At 44.0% G+C, this 20,032-nt stretch overlaps 1 protein-coding gene across 1 annotated transcript in view; it reads left to right on the top strand.

Moving 5' to 3' along the window:
• Positions 1 to 7,650: 7,650 nt before the first annotated feature.
• Positions 7,651 to 20,032, top strand: part of CMC1 (C-X9-C motif containing 1) — a 71,940-nt gene continuing 59,558 nt past the window's right edge. The window contains exon 1 of the mRNA XM_079712242.1: positions 7,651 to 7,684. Within this exon, the coding sequence (XP_079568368.1) occupies positions 7,666 to 7,684 (19 nt within the window). The 5' untranslated portion in view covers positions 7,651 to 7,665. The remainder of the gene's footprint in view (positions 7,685 to 20,032) is intronic.

The raw sequence follows: 20,032 nt of genomic DNA, 5'->3' as shown, positions 1-20,032 counted from the left end.
GGTCACTGGGGCTGGATACCAGGGGGCCTTCGAGGTGTCAGGTGTCGTATAAGGTGTGCTTCAGAACTGTCTGCCCAGGGAATAGAAAGCAGGACATATTTATCCCCTGAATCCCACCCACCCTTGATCAAGGTGGGCCCCTGGGCACTAACTCCCTCTGCAAGTTGTTGTGTGTGTGACAGCTGAGAGAGCCCATGGATGCTCCACTCCAAGGTGTCAGGGGAGCGAATGAGACACACGAGGTGCCACCAGGTTGCGCCTGACGATGGTTGAAACCTACAAAGCACTGGTGGCCACAGCAGGAGCTGGGGCTGAGAGGGTGTACGAGACGTGTCCCATACACAAGTCTTTGTGTCTCAAAGAAGAGCGAAGACCCAGAAAGGCAGGAATAGAGCTGAACCTCAGTGAAAATAACCAGAGGTTCCAGTTCATCTGGATTTTGTCAGTCTCAAATGTCTGTATCTCTTTGGCTGAAAAGAGGCGTCACCTTTTCTCTACATGATAGAAAACTTGTCTCTTAATGGCTTCTACATTTTGCATATTACAATTTCATCCTTAGGAAATAAACTGATGTAATTAGACCCGTATCTAATATGTCCCGAGGCAAAGCTTCATTGACTTATTTAAGGTCAGGCACCTTAAAGAGAGGTGTCATGTCAGGACATGAGGACACTGGTATTCAAGTATAAGCATTTATATAAAGTCCTCGGTATTCAAATTAATTTCTCCCTCCTCCAGGCTACCCCATCACCTTCTCTCATGTTGGGCTGTAATTATTTGTTGATGTGTTTGTCTCTCTCCCTCTAGACTCTGAGTTCCTTGAGGATAGGGGCTTCATCTTTTTTCTCTTTGTTTCCCCAGGACTAGCATGGTGCATGGTACATAGTAGGTTCTCCAGTTTGGGGGAGAAATAGGTAATGAATTCAGCAAGTTTGTCCTTGTCAGGTTAACAATGCAGAGCTATTTGGTGTACATCACTGAAGTTCTCACTGCTTATTCCCTCTAAATAAGCAAAAGATCCTTGAGATGTTTTCAGTGCAGCTAACTAGGATGTCATTGATATTTCAGACTCAGTGTACAACAAAAAGCACTACTGTTGTTTGTTTGTCAAGTTTGTCAGCTCCTGTAAAAAAGTTTCCAAAGATCATGGCATCTGCAGGAGACCAACGTAAGAGATCTCCAGTGTAAGTCATGTTGTATATTATCATGATCTTTATTATTATCGTATTTTTTAGGAATAAGAGTCTCTGACCCCAGAGAAAATTGTGGTCTCTCTCATAGGAGGCCACCCCAAAAACGATACACAGTAAAAATAAAACGTAAAATACAGAAAGCCTTCTGCAGAGGTGAGAGGTGATTTTTTCACACTTTTCTTTTCTCACCTGATAAGTGATAGGGCACACTGTTAAATCTCCTTTGAAGGGTGTTTCTCGTAATCTTGATTTAAACATATTGTTACCTAGATTTCAGTCCTGAAGGCAAAGTAGCTCTGAACTACTCTATCAAAAAAACAAGAACAAAACCAAAAAAACTGAATATTGTGCAATAATAGTTCAAAAGATCCATTTTCTAAAAGTAGAAGATACTCATCACAGTAACAATAGCTAGAATTCAGGAACAGCCTGTTTTGTGGCAGAAAGCACCAGTAAGGTTTGATATAGGTCATCTAACGCTCACATCAGTCATGCAGGGATAGTCTTATTGAGAAAACTGAGGCTCAGGTGGAGAATGACGTATCAAATGGAAATTAGACGTAGGAGAGGAGATGGGTAGGTCCATTCAACATGTGAATGAGTCTCTCAGCTTTCAAGTTGAACAAAAGCCAGAGATGAAAGACAACACACTGTATTATTACATTTATTAAAGTTCAAAAGCAGGCAAAACTAATAAATCCTCATAGAAGTCAAGAGAGTAGTTACTTTTGTGGGGTGGGGTTTGGATACGATGGGGTATCAGGGAGCCTTCTAGATGATGAGAAATGTTTTATATCTTGACATGGATGGTGGTTCAAAAGTATGGACATATGTTAAAAACTCATTCAGCTGCACAAATATTTGTGCCCTTTTCCGTATATAAGTTATATCTCAATTAAAAAGTTAAAAAGAAGGGGAAATGGAATTAGAATTCAGCTCTGTTTAGTTCCAAAGGCCCTCTCCTTCCACTACATACTCTTTCTGCAATGTTTCAAATGTTTATGTTCAACACAGAATCTGACCCATTTTCCTGGGATAGTTCACAGAATAGTCTCACAGATACTTTAATAAACAATTACAAATAAGTTTATATAGCAGAAATTGCAGAGTACAGGAATGATTATGAAAGGATGATATAGTAGCAGGGACTAGTTTATAAAGAGTTTTGTGAGCTCATTAAAGGAAATGGTTTTATTTGTACAGGGAACCACTGAAGGATTTGATATGACAAGTTTTATGATCATATTTGACTTTGAGGGTGAAATGGATTAGAGAGGATGGATGGGTGGGTGGAGGAAAGGCCTGGGGACAGAAAGCGAGGTAGAAGGCTGTTGTCATCATCTCTGCAAATGTGATCTTGGACTAAGAGTGATGACAGTGTGGTTGTAGAAGAAATAAAGATCGGTTGAGTGGAAGTTGTGATCAGTTGGATGTGGGCAATGAGGGGCGGACAGGAGCTCTGAAGTGGCTCAGAGGGCTGATCCTGAGTGAAAGGGGTCCTGTTTAACCACCAGGGAAACAGGAACAAAGTATATTCCTCTGGGGAGAGGCTAACACTGCAGGTTGTCAGGGCTGCAGCCAAGTAATTTGGGATTCAGAGAAGAGCTGTTATGGGCTGAATTGTGTCCCCACCAAATTAATATGTTGAATTCCTGAGCCCCAGTACCTCAGAATGTGACTTTATTTGGAGATATGGTCTTTCAAGAGGTAATTAAGTTAAAGTAAGTTCATTAGGGTGGGCCCTAATCCAATACGACTGGTCTCCTGATGAGAAAAGGAAATCTGGACACAGACTTACATTGAGGGAAGACCATGTGAAGACACAGGGAGAAGATGGCATCTACAGCCAGGAAGAGAGGCCTCAGCAGACGCCAGCCCTGCCAGCACCTTGATATTGGGCTTCTAGCCTCCAGCTGTAAGAATATAAATGTCTGTTTAAGCCACCCAGCCTGTGGTACTTTGTAATGACAGCCCTAGTGAACTAGTACAAGTGCCAACCTGGACTTCAGGCCATTCACATCGGAGAGGGCACAGGCCGTGGTGTTCTGGGAGCTAAATCACAGCTCAGAAAGCGGACAGGGCCACCAGCGACCCTTGGATAGAGATCTTCTAACCAAGAACTAGTTCCAAAGTCTGTCTACTGGTAGGAACAGGGCTTCTAATATTCTTCCAAATTTAATTCTCAATGGCTCCAAGATGGGCAGAGCAGAGCTATGGGTGGATTAAAAAGTATGGTCTTTCATGGAAACAACCTAAATGTCCATCAACAGATGAATAGATAAAGAAGATGTGGTACATATATACAATGGAATACCACTCAGCCATAAAAAAAGAAGGAAATAATGCCATTTGCAGCAACATAGATGAAACTAGAGATTGTCATACTAAATGAAGTAAGTCAGAAAGAGAAAGACAAATACCGTATGATACCACTTATATGTAGGATCTAAAATATGACACAAATGAACCTATCTGCAAAACAGAAACAGAATCACGGACATAGAGAACAGACTGGTGGTTGCCAAGGGGGGAGTGTGTTGGGGGAGGGATGGAGTAGGAGTTTGGGGTTAGCAGATGTATGCTACTATATATGGAATGGATAAACAACAAGGTCCTACTGATAGCACAGAGAACTGTATTCAGTATCCTATGATAAACCATAATGGAGAAGAATATTAAAGAATGTATAACTGAATCACTTTGCTGTACAGCAGAAATTAAAACAATGTTGTAAATCAACTGTACTTCAATTAAAAAAAAAACCACACACACAAAAAGGTATCATCTGATTCAGAAGCAAGCCAGGGCTGACTAACCATTTCAATTTCAAAAAAATAACTGGATTTCAACTTAGAGCAAAAAGGAGTGCTAGATCCAGTCAGAATTGACTTGATAAACAAGATATTTGTTTGTACTTGCACATTCCTTGGCTATTAGACTAAAAAATAAATATATATTTATACATATATATATGCACATACACAGATGTTTAGTCTACACACCTCACATGCTCTGCCATGGTTCAGCCGCTGTCCTCGCTCCCTTGTGTCCTGCATCTTCTCCCTGACTTCCCCTTGGTCTCAGCATTGCTCCCCAGTAATGAGGGTCAAGGGCAGATTGACCCTCAGGAATAAATCACCGTGACTTTCTCATTGGTCTGTACACATTTGTCAAGGAATGGAATCACCTGGAAATCCTTCTTGACTCCTTTTCTACTAAATACAGTTAGGAAGTATAGCTTCTCCCTTTGCAATTACTCTCACACTCACCCTTTCTTTGTACATTTCACACACCTCAGTTCAGGTTATCATCTGATTCTGCCTCAACGACTGCAATAGCCTCCTTACTGTTCTGCTCAACTCCTAGCTCTCTCCGCACCCCCGAAATCTGTCCTACAGAAAAATCTTTGAAAAACATCACTTTGACCACAATGCCATTTTTCTACTTGTTAGCGTTCAGCTGCTTATAGCAACACATTCAAATCCTCTGCAACCTAATGTTTAAGGCTTTGGGAATCTGGGTTTTCTAATATTTTCAGTCTTATTTATAACTATCCTCGCTTCCCCACGTTCATCAATATGGTTTCGGGCATCGCCCACCCCCGAGCCACAGTGCAGCCTTGAGCTCCCCCTGCACTCCTGCTCGTGTGTGTCCTTCCCTCTCTTCCCTCCCTCCTTTTCCATGCCCCTTCAAGAACAGCTCGAACCCCGGACACTTTTGCTCATTCTTCTCCTAGCATCACAAGCCTTCTTCTCTGCCTACCCGTGCCACCCATCTTTCAAGGCCACCCTTAATTTCTCCTCATCTTTGACGTCTTTTCTAACCGTCCTGGCACTCAATCTTCTGTGACAGCAACTGTGAGGCCGTTAGGGTCTGGATGCCTGAATCCCAGGATTGTGGCTGGATAACAATCGCTGCTCATTCCCAGGACTACGGACCCTCCTCCCTCTTCTGCTCCTATGGCGGTGAGCGCCCCCAAGTTGTCTATTCATAGTGTGATCCCTTAGGAAATTTCTTGTTTTGAATTGCCAATTGCCTTTTTATGATTTAACTTTAAAAAAATGACTTCTCTTTCCCATGCAGATTGTAAAGACTGCCCCCACACGACCTAGTTTCATATGAGGGAGGAGAGGAATGCACTATCGTGTACCAGGTAGTGATGTGCTGCTTTTGCCAGTGCTCCTAGTGTGATGGTCTAGCAGTCTGTTGCAGGAAGAGCTTCAAGACCCAAGAAAGGAGTCTGCCTGGAGTCAGCAACAGAGACATCAATGGTTTAATGGATGAGAGAGCTTACGTGTCTGAAGCAAGGTCCGGGACCAACATCCCACCGTGTGTGGCAGACGGCGGGCAGGACATGGTGGCAGTCTTTGCTCCCGGGGGCAGGTGGAGATGTCAAGTTGGCTTATCGATTATCATGGAAAGTAGCAGAGGGGCACGTCCCACACCACCCCTTTGATAAGTCACTATCTGGGGCCTGGGGCAAGTACATAAGAAGGTCAGTCATGTGAGTAGCGTGTAGGTGAGGCAGGCACTGGCTGGGCAGGGGATGTACAGAGAGCAAGAGAACAGCCATTCTGAGTGGCCTGACCATACACTGATTTATGGGGCACACAAAACCCGTGATTTTACAGATATTCTTGCTTAGGATAAGGCTAAAGTAGAGAGTATTCATTTACGTGTTTTTTTTTTTAAGTGAGTTGATTTAAATAAAAAAACATTAAATAATAATGGTTCAAGTGATACTCGGTGATGGCAAAAACTGTGGAAGTGGTCCTTGAATGACTGAAAGAGTGTTAGATGGTATTACATTTATTTCTCACAACAACCTTGCAAATTAGAAACTAAAGTCAAGAGAAACGTTGGGACTTAGCCAATCTAGAAAGCTAACGGGTCACGAAGCAGGATTCAGGTGGAGGCATTTAGGTCTCTGATGCTCTCCAAGGATTCGCCTTTACCATGACACCCGTTTGTATAAGGAAGATTTCGTTTAACTACTTAAGTGTGTCTGACTTGTGTTTTTATACCTCACCTCATCTCCTCAAAAAGAGTTACTTTCTACATTAAATTCTTCACCTCCAGAATGAATTTGGTGTGCTTCTAAACACATTTATAAACATACCCAGTTTCTTGCCTGGCTGAGTGAAACATTAATTCTCCAGCTTGGCACCTCATCCTACAGCTGTAATAAGGGCCGTTATGCCCAAATAGGCCCTTAAACGGAAGACCTGCTGAGCAGAGACCCACTTTCCCAGCCCTGCTCCACCTCATCAGCTTCTCTGCCAACTGACCAGGCGGAAGCAGCAGCAGGGGAGGAGGGCCTGCATGTAGGTGGGGAGGGGATCGTTTTGAAAGCCTTAAATCCCTCACAGGGAAGAAGCAGCTGCTCCTTGTTTTTCTAACATCTGTCCCATCTGTCCCCATCCGCACCTCACCCTTCACCTCACCCTTCGGGGGCTGGAGCTAGCTACACGTAGATACGACAAGGGAGCCTTTCTGAAGGCTGGTTGGTGAGTGGGTATGAGCATCATTGCTACTCAGAAAGTTTCTTCTACTGAGAAGGGGACAGTTGGGGTTCTTGAGGACGATGGCTATCACCTTCCTTCATTTTTTTCTCACAAACATGCAGCTTTAATTGCCAGAGTGGGGATTTGTAGCATCACCCAAGTCGGACTGTGCGCCCTGAGGGTATCATTTCACGAGACAGAGGTACCCCTAACGCCCACTTCCTAATTGTAACCTCCGGGGGAGGCACAGGCTTCCGATCCGTGGGGGGGTGGTGGTGGTGGTGGTGGTGGAATCAGGATGGTACACACAGTACAAGGATGCTGCACCGCCTTTAAGTGCCGCTCGCCGCATTTAGCAGCGTGCTGCCCATACCCGGGTTCCCTGCCAACACTGTGCGCCTCGGGACTTAAGGACCTTATTTTTATCCAGTTATTTCACCCTAGTATTCAGAACTGTGGCTGGAACCTGGCAGGCATGAAATAGACACTTATGAATGAATTAACGTTAACGAAGAAAAAACAAAGGAGCAGTCTGTTTCCTTTGGTTCGAAGGCGGGAGTGCAGGGAGAGGCTTGGACTTGAACCGAATCGCCCCGGGACGCGCATCCCCCGGGCACGCCACTTACAGGATGGGCCAGCAGGCGCTCCCTTTGGCCCCCGGCGCGCCTGCGCGGTCCAGGCGGCCCCCACCCCACCCCGGGTGCGCAGGGACACCCCCTCCCCGGTCCTTCCCTCCAACAAGTCCTCCCACTCGGGTCACGGGGTTGAGCGCGGGGCTAGGAGTGCGCAGGCGCAGTGGGCGGCGGAAGTCGCGACCAGGAAGTCAGAGGGGCAGGGGCCGCCCCGCTTTGCGTAGGGCCCCGCGCTCCTCCTCCTGCTCCCGCGTGCCGCCCACCCCATCTCACGTGGGGCCCAGCCCCGCCCCACTGTGCGGGCAGCCACGCGGCTGCCACCTCCCGCGCGCGGACATGGCCCTTGACCCCACAGGTACGGGGCGGGAGGCGGGGGTTGCGGAGCCTCGGGGGCGTGCGGCGGGCGTGGGGCAGGGGGCGGGCTGGAGGTGGCGCGGCGCTGAGGCCGCCCCGCCCCCCAGCGTCCCCGGCGCCCGGCCCGCCGGCCCTCGGCGCGAGGGTTCGGGGATGGCCGTCCGACTGTGGCTTGCGGACGTTTTCCCACCCTAGCGCCTGCCTCCTTGTCATCATGCTCTTTGCACAGTTTGGGGCACAGGCTCCTTTAAATATCTGTGGTCCGACTTGAACACACCGGTCAGGGGGAAGGCCCGTTTCTCTGGAAAGTGTCTCCGGACTCCCGGTCCCGTCCCCTTGACTTAGGCGCGCCCTCCTGGTGCTGCGCGGCGTCAGTGCCCGCCTCCGACGCCGTCCTCAGGGGTCCCCTGTGGTACCGGGCGCGGAGGATGCTCGCAGAGTTGCGGGTCTGGGGGGAGTGCTGATTGGCTTTAGGACATTCCCTTCGTTTTATGGTTGTGAAAACTCAAGGCGGTGGGAGGAGGAATGGCTTCCAACCTTTGGAGAGCCAGAAGTGAAACAGCCCCTTAGGAGACTCAGGGAGAAGGAAATAGACGTGTAGCTGACAAGTCTTGGGGCTGGGGGAGCCGAGCCCGGGTGGGACTCAGAATCCCACGTCCAGCCCGGGCTGCAGGCCGTGCTGCAGGCCGTGCTGCCGTTTGAGTCCTTATGGAGTAAACAGATACTTGTTGCCACCTCACTGTGTGTCGTGTCTTGTTCTAGGCCCTAGGAAACTAGTGTATAGGACAGAAAGTCCCTGCTCTGTCTAGATCTTGTGTTCTAGTGGTGGAAGAAAGAAGGCAGCACCCCTCTCCCCGTACACACTTTTACAGATTGTGGTAAACATGAAGAAAATAAGCGGTGACAGAGGTAGATGGTAAAGCGAGGACCACTTTAGGTGGAAGGGTCAGTGAAGAGCACTAGGAGGAAGTGTCATGTGAATTGGCATCTGAAGGACCAGAGAAAGCAGTCCTGTAAAGAGGTAAGGAACCAGTATGCTAAGGCGCTCCAAGGTGCAAGTGCTTTAATGATTTGATTGGAGTGAGGGCCAGAGTGTGGAGGAGATCTGTCAGGAAAGATGCTGGGAAGGTAGGCAGAACCTAGATGCTGCAGGGCTTGAGTGGTGATAGGTAAGCATTTGGACTTTTCCTGATGTTATCAAAAACGTGTGGAGGGTTTTAAAGAGGGCAGTGGCATAATATGATACGTTATGCCTTTACTACCCTGGTAGCAGTGGTAGCATTGTAGAGGGGCCCTGAGAGGAAGGTTAAGATGGTAGCAGCAGTCCAGGCCAGATATGTTGGTATGTATTGGCCTGGGCTGGTATTAGGAAGAAATGGAAAGAAAGACAAAGCTTCGGAAGATGTTTTGGAGGAGAAATTGACAGGACTTGCTGTTGCATTGAATAAGAGTGGTGAGCGAAAGGGAGGCATGAAGAGTAATTCCTAGGCTCTTGACTTCAGCTGGGTGGCTGGTGATGGTCCAGTCTAACAACATGATGCTCATTGGACATTCAGATGAAAGCAGACATGGAAACAAGATTGGAATGGAAAGTAAGAAAGTGGACTCAGCAAGTAGGACAATTTTTAAAATATTTCCTTGTTTAAATATCAGGATACAAATGTATTGAAGTCAGCTTTTTTCTTTTTAAACTTAATTTTTGTTTGGTTCATAGGTTGAAACATAGGTTCATATTTTGATATTCCTCTTGCTTCTTACAGTACACAGTGATATGTTTCTGAGTAGATGAGTAGATGAGTAGATATGCCACATGAAGCTTATATAGCAAAATCTGTTTTCTCATTGGTTTACGTTAGGTTTTAAAAAATCTTTATACAAGTTTGATTTTCGTTTGGCAGCGGCTTTTAACTAACTGCCATTTTAAGTAACTGTCCATTTTTATCAGGAAATTCTGAACCCAACAATGAAATGCAGGTTGAATACTTATATGTAGTTTTATTTAAGCAATTTTCCTTTCTGTGAATGTAGAGGTTATACCAGCACTCTTTGGAAGCTTATCAGCCATAATTACGTTCACTATTTTCTCTTACTATTTGAGTGCAAAGAGAAAAAGCTGGAGAGTCCAAAACACCCAGGGAAAGTGTGAGGGAGAGAGAAATTTTTAAATAACACTAGTTGCTGTTTGCACTTGCAGATGTTCAGAATTACTTTGCCCAAGCCTCTGGCGGTTTAAAATAGTCCACGGGCAGTTCTAACATGCAGAGGAGAAACAGGGCTCTGAAGTCTCCCAGGTTTATTGACTTGATCTTCAGCTTTGTTTTCTTATCAGCCTAATCCCCCTGCTCCTAGAGAAGTTCTCCCTACATCTGTAGCTGTAAACAGGACCTTTGATCACACAGTAATGATTCAAGAAATATACAGTATAGTTCATTCTCCTATAAAAGAACTTAAGCAGTTAGTCTTATTCCAAGTTATAACTTTACCAATTTATAACTCTTTCTGCAACTATTGTATTTATTTTTAAAATCCAGTCAAATTTAGGGGATTGAAATTTTAGAGGTTGTTTATTGATCACCTATAGAAAGGTTGTTACAAGTGGTGCTTGTTGAAGTAGAATTTCCAGAAAGGTAAAATGATTACTTATGCTAATACAAAGTGAATATGTGTTGAAGATTTTCTTCAACTCAGTAATTAGTAAGGGAACCAGTAAAATGTAAAAAACACTCCAAAAAGCATTGAGACGGTAGATACTAGACTATGTCATAGATTGTTGGCTTAGATAAAAGCTGGTTAATTTAAATAGGGCCATAAACTGTCATTTTGGGGGTTATCTTTGCCACTGGTCAGATATTACTTCTATCACTGTTGGACAAAGTTTTAGAATTTAACCTCTGCCCCTAACAAGTTGTAAAATAGCCCAGTCATGGGAAGTCCAGCCCAGTGCTGTCCTGAAAGGACACCCAGTTAAGCCTTTGCTGCTTCCAGAGTCCAGAGAAATCATCTGACATGATTATATTCCCAGGTGACAACTCACAGGAATCTGGGTCTGAGAAGTTTGATTTCTTACTTTTTCTAACAACTGGAAGAGATTCCCTTCTCCTCTGTTTTTCTTCTACCTTTTCCTCTTTGAGCAGGGTAGGTAGTTTCCCTGCCTCGTCTATTAGGGTGGATTCACAGTGGGGGCAGCAGAAGAGAAGTTCCCTTAAGTGTGTGTGTGTGTGTGTGTCTCCCTTCATGGGTGTTTTTTTCCAGAAGTCTAATAAGGGGAAGAACGTGGTAGTGAGCGGGCTCAGGGGTGGGAAGTGGGCTCAAGAATTTCATGACATTCCATGAGTAAGATGTGTGTATCTTGGGAGGATGGCATTATGGCAGCTCTTGGAATACTTAGGTTGCATGGGTTCTTTTGGTGGTTCCCGTGGAGATGGAGGTAGATGAGCTTTAGGTATACCAGCACCCTCAGTCACTGGAAGATTCTGCTTTTCAAGTTAGACATCTAAACGGTTGGGAGAATCTTTTTTTTTTTTTTTTTTCCCTGAGCATTGTGTGATTAATATGGAAAAATACTAGAATGTAGTTGATTAGAAAATTTTTTATTTTGTTATTGCTTCTGTTTTCACAGTATCTGGTTACACACAAATTATATTCAAGTTGAGAGCTAAAAATCTGACTTCCCACGTTTTATGTATTGCTAAGCTCAAATCATGTTTGCACTAGAAAATATGTTGCTTTTGTCTCATTAGATTAATAACCTGAAATTGTTCTCTGAAATTTATTTGTTTATTTAAAAAATTTATTTATTTCAGCATGTGGGATCTTCGTTGCGGCATGCGGGATCTTTCATTATGGCGAGCGGGCTCTAGAGCACAGGGGCTCAGTAGTTGTGGCCCACGAGCTTAGTTGCCTGACCAGGGATCTAACCCGAGTCCCCTGCATTGGAAGGCGGATTCTTAACCACTGGACTGACAGGGAAGTCCTCTGTTCTCCGAAATTTAAAAATGCTGGCATTAGCAGAGAGCACAGGAAAGAGAGAAGCATTGAAGTCAAAGAGGGATGTGTTTGGAGGCCCTGTGGGGTTTGGACTGTGATCATGAAATGTCTCCTAAACCCGTTGGTGGAGTTTGAATTTTATCCAAGAATAACAGGAAGATACTGCAAGTGTAAGAGAGTGACAGGTAGAACTTTCCTTCATTGTGTGTTGATCTGACTTTTGATCAGATCCCAAGCGAGATCTCAGTTGAACCATCTGCATCGGGGCATCACACCTGGAGGCATGGGAGGTCCGTCCCTCGTGGGTGGTTGTAATTTTGACCACCTGGCCAAGGTCTTGTCCCATTTCTTTGCTATGTTTTTTCCTCTCTTGTAATTAATAAGTAATCTGTGGGGAGACCATTGAAGACCATGCAGATGTTCATTCCTCATCAAAAATCCCCCTTTGATTGAGCCTCCATTGATGATTTTTGCCCGATTCAGTCTTTCCTATGATGGTTACAGAATGATGGTTTTCTACCTCCAGTGCTCTCTCCACGTTTATTAGATGGTTGTTGACATTTTGCTGTAGACAAGAAACCATTTTGTTTCTTATTGATTTATAGATTTGTTATTGGTGTGGATTCATGAATTTCTATCTTCTCCATGGTTCATCATTTGTTACTGTGTGTAATTATTTTGGTACTCACATTTTCTCAGATATGGCCAGTGAGAGTTCGTTCAAACCAGCTTCTGGGTCCTTGGGACGTGCTCCCATCATTTTTTGAGCATTTCCTTTTTTTCTCACACAAGATATCTCTGGCTCCTGTAGGACCTCCCCTGACCCAGCCATAGAATTACTCATTTCTCAGACAAGCCCTGGTTCCTTTACTTGGGCACGGTATTGAGGAACGAGATTCGGGCACCTGGGCACCACTTGGGTGTTGTATGTGCAGGTGATTTATTCATGGAGTGTTCTTAGGAAAAACCTGCCAGGGAGGGAGGGGAACAGGAGCAGGAGGAGAGGAGGCTGAGTGAGGGTGTGCTGCAGGGCTTGTCCTGCTTTGGAGGCAAGGGAGCTGGGCTTTGTGATGCCTGTCAGCCCAAGCCTGCTGCAGGGGTAGGGAGAGGGGACCTCGAGCCAAGTGCTCCCACGCCCCAGGGCGGTGCTGGGAAGGTTGCAGGTGTGATGCTTCAGGTTCTCTCCTCCAGGAGGCACCTGTGTTCCCCGCCACGGGAGGGACACCAGCTCCATCCTAAAAATAACTTATGTGAATCTGTTAGGAACCTTAGTTTGGGTAGTGAGAGCTTGGATCAGGTAGGCAGGTCAGGTAGGAAGGGGTACCCTTGCACACATACGTAAATACACATAGATGTGTGTACTGCGTCCAGGTGTAAAGTATCTCGGGGTTGTGGTAAAAAAGTTTAAATATACCTAACATATGCCAAATTGTTTTTGTTTTTGTTTTTCCTCTAGGCCATTTGACATGCTTTTCCTTCTTTTTGGAATTTTTCCCTTTCTGTCCCACCCCCACACCTGTCTAAGTCGTGTTCATTTTTTTAAAAAATCAATTTCAGAGGATGCTTTCCCTGATGGTCACCACCCTCCAGTGTTTTGCAATTTTTTTTTTAATATTTGGAATTTTAAAAACCACCAAAATGTCAAATAACCTGAGTATGGAGTTTCTTTCGTTCTAATCTGGAGTTTTTTTCCTTGAGAAATGGAGTGAAACCTATAGACGGGGTATGTCTATATGTATGTATCATATAACTTGAGAGATGAAGAAAAATCTGATGTGAAAATGGGAATATTTCCTTGCGTGGTGACCAGTAAATGTCTTTCATATGGTTCCATATCTTTAACTATATTAGCGAAAGGATGTTTAGAAAGGATAGGCCAGTTAATTACACCTAGACTGCAAGACATTCTCCACCAGCCCCAGGAGGCACTGTACTGTTATGCAGTTAGCACCGAATTGAATTTGGGAATGAGTAGGACTGACTTGTTTCAGACTTCACCAGTAACCTCAGGTCCTTTAAGAATTCTGAATGGCATAATCTGAGATTTGAGGATGAGAGGCAGGGAGAGTAAGATGTATCAGAAGCTGAGGCTGCTTCAAGCCTTAAACTTGTATGTTTTTAAATACTTCCAGCTGGTCTCAAGGGGTTCTTGACTCAGCACAGAAAGTTCATGTTTCATTGACTCGATTAGTATGGTTATTTATCTCTAGGGGTGTTAATGCTATATTTGTAGGAATCTCTAGGTGTGTAGATGTCAAAAACGCAAGTACCTTAGACTCGATAGAAGTGGGCCACACAAAATGTGCCCAAATAAGAACGTTGATTCCCAAATTAACCTTCTCCCCCCACCAGCCCCCATTATACTTTTACATTTGTAAGTAAAGAGATTGAGGGAAAACGTTTTTAAGAACGTGGTGTTTACTATCCTGCATTGTGTTTTTGCTAAAGAACTGTTACTGGGAAGTTTTCCAGATTAAAGGATTTGTTAATTAACTAAATATGATTAATTGAAAGACAGAGTTTTAAATGTTTATGCTGCAGAATAAGGTACATCAGTGTATAAACAGTCCTTAGCATGTTGCTTGGTACATAGTAGGTGCCTGATAAGTGTTTAACAGAATGAATATCGAATGAATATATTTTTTCAACTATTTGTTAGTATAATGATTATCAAATATAGAAAATTTAAATACATGTGTCATTCATTAAATAGTTTTATTGCATGTTTACTATATGCTAGGAGTTAGAGGGAGTTATGGAGGTTAATGAGACATGGTCTCTGACCTCATTATACTTAAGTTTCGTGCAGTGTTTTTTTTTTATTTTTTTGTATTTTCCAGTCACTTAGGCTGGGCAGCCAGGTGAGGGAAGGGGTCTTGGGCTATGCCCCTTAACCCTTGGGTGTCTGGCATGATATGCCCGTTTTCTTTCTTTTTTTAAATTTATTTATTTTATTTATTTTTAAAATTTTTGGCTGTGTTGGGTCTTCGTTGCTGTGCGCGGGCCTTCGCTGGTTGTGGTGAGCGGGGGCTACTCTTTGTTGCGGTGCGGTGGCTTCTCTTGTTGCAGAGCACGGGTTCTAGGCGCAAGGGCTCAGTAGTGGTGGCTTGCAGGCTTTAGAGCACAGGCTCAGTAGTTATGGCGCACGGGCTTAGTTGCTCCGCGGCATGTGGGATCTTCCCGGACCAGGGCTTGAACCCATGTCCCCTGATGGCAGGTGGATTCCCAACCACTGTGGCACCAGGGAAGCCCCGTGCAGTGGTTCTTAGTCTAGAATCTGATATTCAAATTATTTGGGGAGCTTTTAAAAATACCAATGCCTGGGTGTTACCCCAGCATCTCTGTTTTAACTGGTCTAGGGTGGGACCCAGACATCACAATTTTTAAAAGCCCTCTCAGGTGTGGTTGTTAGATGCAGCCAGAATTGAAAACTTCTGGTACCAAACCCTGTCTTAGTCTGCTTGGGCTGCCATAATAACATTCCATAGACTCGGTGGCTTAAACAGTGAATATTTTATTTTCTCGCAGTTTGGGAGGCTGGGAGTTTGAAGTCAAGGTGCGGACCGATTTGGCTACTGGTTCTTCCCCTTCTTTACGAGGCCACCTATCAAATTAGGGCCCTACCCATATGAGCTCATTTAACTTTAATCACCTCTCCAGCTACAGTCATTTTGGGTTTAGGGTTTCGACATGAAAATGGTGGTGGTGGGGACACAGTTCAGTCCGTAGCAACCATTGATCTAGCAGGAGAAGATTTCGTAGGTAGTGTGCTGTGCTGTGTTCTAAGTCCACGTGTGATTAGAGCCATAGCGTTTGTGCATGAAACACCATGGGGTTAGAGGATGGAGAATTCGCTTTAGGTACTGGGGTCAGGGAGCACTTTGGGTAGAACAAGAGTTGAGTGTGATGTAAAATAAGTAAACTTTTGATAAGGAAATAAGAGGTAGGAGATGGAAAATAAAGACAGAAGATTGAGCTTGAGTTTGACTTGACTAGTGATTTGCTGGGTGGTGATGCAAGATTGCTTTGAGCTTTGTAAGCCTCGGGTTCATAACGCCTGCTCCTGCCTGTGATGGTGTTTGTAAAATGATCCCTTCTGCCCCCACTTTTTCCTTCCTTCTGAAAATATTTATTGTGCTTTTTCTGTGTACTATATAAATCTAAGCTGACTTTTTTTTTTTAAAGCTAAGAAGGAGAATATAACCACTGGGGTGGCAGAATAAAGATTTAAACTATAGAAATTTTAAGTTGAAATTCTGATGCTGGTGGGACTTGGGAATTACTAACAGATACTTGAAAATGTGGGCCGAGTAGATTTGGAGATGTAGACAAGCGCTGAGAACACAGGATAAAAAGTACCATTTTTTTTTTTTTTAAATTAATTAATTAATTTATTTATTTTTGGCTGTGTTGGGTCTTCGTTTCTGTGCGAGGGCTTTCTCTAGTTGTGGCAAGTGGGGGCCACTCCTCATCGCGGCGCGCGGGCCTCTCACTATCGCGGCCTCTCTTGTTGCGGAGCACAGGCTCCAGATGCGCAGGCTCAGTAATTGTGGCTCACGGGGCTAGTTGCTCCGCGGCATGTGGGATCTTCCCAGACCAGGGCTCGAACCCGTGTCCCCTGCATCGGCAGGCAGACTCTCAACCACTGCGCCACCAGGGAAGCCCAAAAAATACCATTTTTAAGGTGGAGCCTTGTGGGATTGCCGCGGGAGAAATAGGAGCAGAGTTTACCTAGGGAGTGTTTGTACTTTTTTCAGTGTTACCGTAGTTCAGAATATTTTTGAGACTCCTTTAGAATTTGCCTTCAGCCTCTACAGTACACATATCTTAATATCTTAATTATTTATCTTAATATCCTCATTTTGGTAAATTTTTGTTCTGAAGGTGAACTTGAATTTCAGCCAAGGTTAGCCAGAGGCAGTCTGGTGAAGATGGTGGGAAGAAAGTTGTATTGTGGAACTGGTTTTAACTCAGAACTCAGACTGGCTCTGAAGGCCATCCTGAGAAAGATGTGAGTGATTTGAGCAAGGGTTGAATCTTTGAAATAAGTGAATAAGGTCTCAATATAAAAATCATTCCCTTGCTATGTTATCAAAGTGGTCCATGTGTTTTGTTAAATTTTATGAACTCTTACAAGGTGGAGGGGAAGAACTGGTAGAGCTAGTGTGGCCAGAGGCATTGAGGAGCATTCGTAAGGATGCAAGTAGCCCACTGTATTCCAGACGGACACCAGAGGGAAAATAAATTGGGTGTGTTGCTGGGAGGCCCAGGCAGGCTGTCATTTATTCCTTCTGTTTCCTGTAATAACACGGCTGATTTTCTATTAGTTATCAATGGGAAATTGTGCCTGTAGCAAAAGACAGTCTTGAATTTTTACCAAATAAAGTAAATGTGAAGCCTTTTCATTTAAGACATTATGGCCACAATGGAGATTGCAGTGCTTTTCTAAAATTGGCATGTCTTCTTGCATAAGTCGATTTCCTGCTTTGGTATACTTTTAGTCTTGTCCCTTTCTGGCCTCATCTTGGTTAAAGCAATGTGGGTGGAAGAGGAAGTTTTCACACCTAGCAATCTGTAGAATCTGAGGTCCAAGAAATAGGTGCTTTGGGGAAATGGGCACATGTGGTGTGAACGAGGTGGTTACTACCAGTGGAAGCTGATAGGACAGAGGAGTACAAATGTAGCACAATGATTGTGGGAAGTCCGTGGTGTGTGACCCAGAAGCAGGGCAGAAATAGGCACATCTGCTTCATTGATGTGCTTTCTGGGTTTTGTAAGTTTGAGCTTATAAAAAGATTCTATTGTCACTGACTGACCTGATATTTGATGTTTATTCTCTGTGAAGGTACTTTTCAGCTAACTGACAAATCGGTCCTTTTGCTTTTTTTTTTTTTTAATAATTTTCTCCATGGTCAGAATCATTTAGCTTTACTTTCTGATCAAGAAATGTGAAGTTTTGAATTTTGCTTGTTCAAAACTATGCTTCTGAAACCAACAATCTTCTTGTCCAAGGGTTCTTTCAGGCTTCACCGTGACTTTGGAAGCTCACGGGACCTTGTTTGGTGAAGTCCCCTGAAATAGACCACTGCCCCAGGTGAGGGGTCGGGTTGTGGAAGAAGATTTGGGGCCTGCCCTTTTATCAGAGGCCTGGGTTGTATCCCCTCTATGAGTCTCCATGTTTTTATGTGCAAAATGGAATCCAAATACTTAACCTGAGGGGGCTTTAAGAAGACTAAAGGGTGTTCCTGGCCTTCATCTTGAGGTTTCATAGCCAGAGGCTGCTGGACTGTTGGGGGGAAAATCTTTCCTGCTATGGATTTTCTTTGTTTTGTCGATTCAAGTGTGGCCTGAAGGGAAGATGGTGGGAAAGGGACACTGATCTTCCCTGTGTTTGTTTTCCCAGTCTCCGTACCCCTGCCCACCCACCCCTTTTTCATATTACACTGTCGCTGTAGAAGTGGGTATGACTGAGCTGGCAGACACAGGGAAGTCTGGTTGGGGCATCAGTGTCTTTGAGCACTGAGACTGGAGTCCTCCTGGGCTCCTGGTGTGAAGCACGCAGTGCAAAGGTACCAGTGGAGAGCTCTGGTCCTGCTGTATTGTACACAATGGTATCTGCCTGGGCCCTTCATTTGAAGACTCTTGGTAGCTGGTATAGAAGAGGGACTTAAAGTAGAAACCGTTGCTAATAAGAACAGTTTTGCATATTTACTACAAGCATTTTTCTTATTTTTCCTCCAGAGTAAACAGTAGCATGGAAATGTCTGCGGGAACAAGTAAGTGCAACTAGGAGGTTCCAAAAAAGACAAAAAAGTGGCATTATCTAAATAACAGTTAAATTAATTAAATTAGAACATTTTCAGTGTTGAAAAGGCATTCCTTGCCCTTCTGATGGTGTCACTTCTTTCCAGTGGAAGATTCTGTGATGCTCTTAGTTGCGTCACTGTTATCTTTGTGGATTCATGGCAAGTGCTGCTGTCATTTGCCTTGTGATTGAGGATGGCATGTTGCAGGAACACGTGAGCCCCAGAGCAAAGTCTGAACTAACAAAGTCAGCTAGTGAAAAAGGTGAAAATTGACTTTCAAGTGATGATAGAATGTTGAGAAGTTAGAGCTTTGGAAATTTTCCATGGTCGTGTTATCCTGATTCTTCATCTCAGTATAAATTCATGTGACTATAGAGTAGCAAATTCTCAAAATTTGACTTTTTTTGTAGGCTTTGGTGCAAATGTATAACATATGCATCATATTGACATTGAGGGAGTCACCCTGTAATTTTGTGAATAAAAAGTGCCATATCTATAATATTTGTAGTGTTGAAGGAAACTTTGAAATATGTATAAAATCATAATTAAAAATTGACATTTAATGATCGGTGTGCTACCAAGTGCTATCAGAATTAATTATATATTTTTAAGTCTGGTTTGTTTTTTCTTTTTTTGGGGGAGACTGCATGGCATGCAGGATCTTAGTTCTTTGATCAGGGATAGAACCTGTGCCCCCTGCAGTGGAAGCGTAGAGTCCTAACCACTGGACCTCCAGGGAATTCTCAAGTCTGTTATTTCTGATTTAACACCAAGAGTGTAGAAAATCTAAAGCAATATTTATATGATTCTAGAATTTTCTTTGCCATAGGAGGTTTTAGAAGAACGATCAGAAGGAGTTCTTGCAAGCCATTTAAAAAATGTTTCCGGGGCTTCCCTGGTGGCGCAGTGGTTGAGAGTCCGCCTGCCGATGCAGGGGACACGGGTTCGTGCCCCGGTCCGGGAGGATCCCACATGCTGCGGAGCGGCTGGGCCCGTGAGCCATGGCCGCTGAGCCTGCGCGTCCGGAGCCTGTGCTCCGCAACGGGAGAGGCCACAACAGTGAGAGGCCCGCGTACCGCAAAAAAAATAAAATAAAATAAAATAAAAAATGTTTCCGGAGGAATGTTATAACCTAGAATTTATAATGTAGGTAAATTTAGGTAATCAATATTATAATTTACTTATGGAAAAAATGGTTCAGTATCACAAAGCTATGTCTTTATTCAGGGAACTAATTTAAAAAATTAGTGCTTTATCTAAGACCACTGCAAGATGTGTAGAGAAAGAGTGGGTTCATCAGGATGCATTATAGGTGAGTTGTATAGATTAAAACTGTATGAGTGAAAGGAAGAGATCACATTCTGAAATTGATTATATAAAGTAGATCAGCATATCACAGTATTTCTTCTAATCTGTTCAGTAATAATACTGTTAATTACTGATGCCTAAATATGGTTTGCACTATAGACAAGGAGAAAAGAAGTGTGTGGAGACTGCCTCAGTTTTATTGTCTTCCCTCCAAATAGATACGAGCTTTCCACTCACAGGATGTGTCA

Source organism: Hyperoodon ampullatus (genome assembly GCF_949752795.1).
Source record: "Hyperoodon ampullatus genome assembly, chromosome: 10".
Classification (NCBI taxonomy): domain Eukaryota; kingdom Metazoa; phylum Chordata; class Mammalia; order Artiodactyla; family Ziphiidae; genus Hyperoodon; species Hyperoodon ampullatus.
Note: the sequence above shows the minus strand (reverse complement) of the source record. Positions and strands in the feature narration are given on the sequence as shown.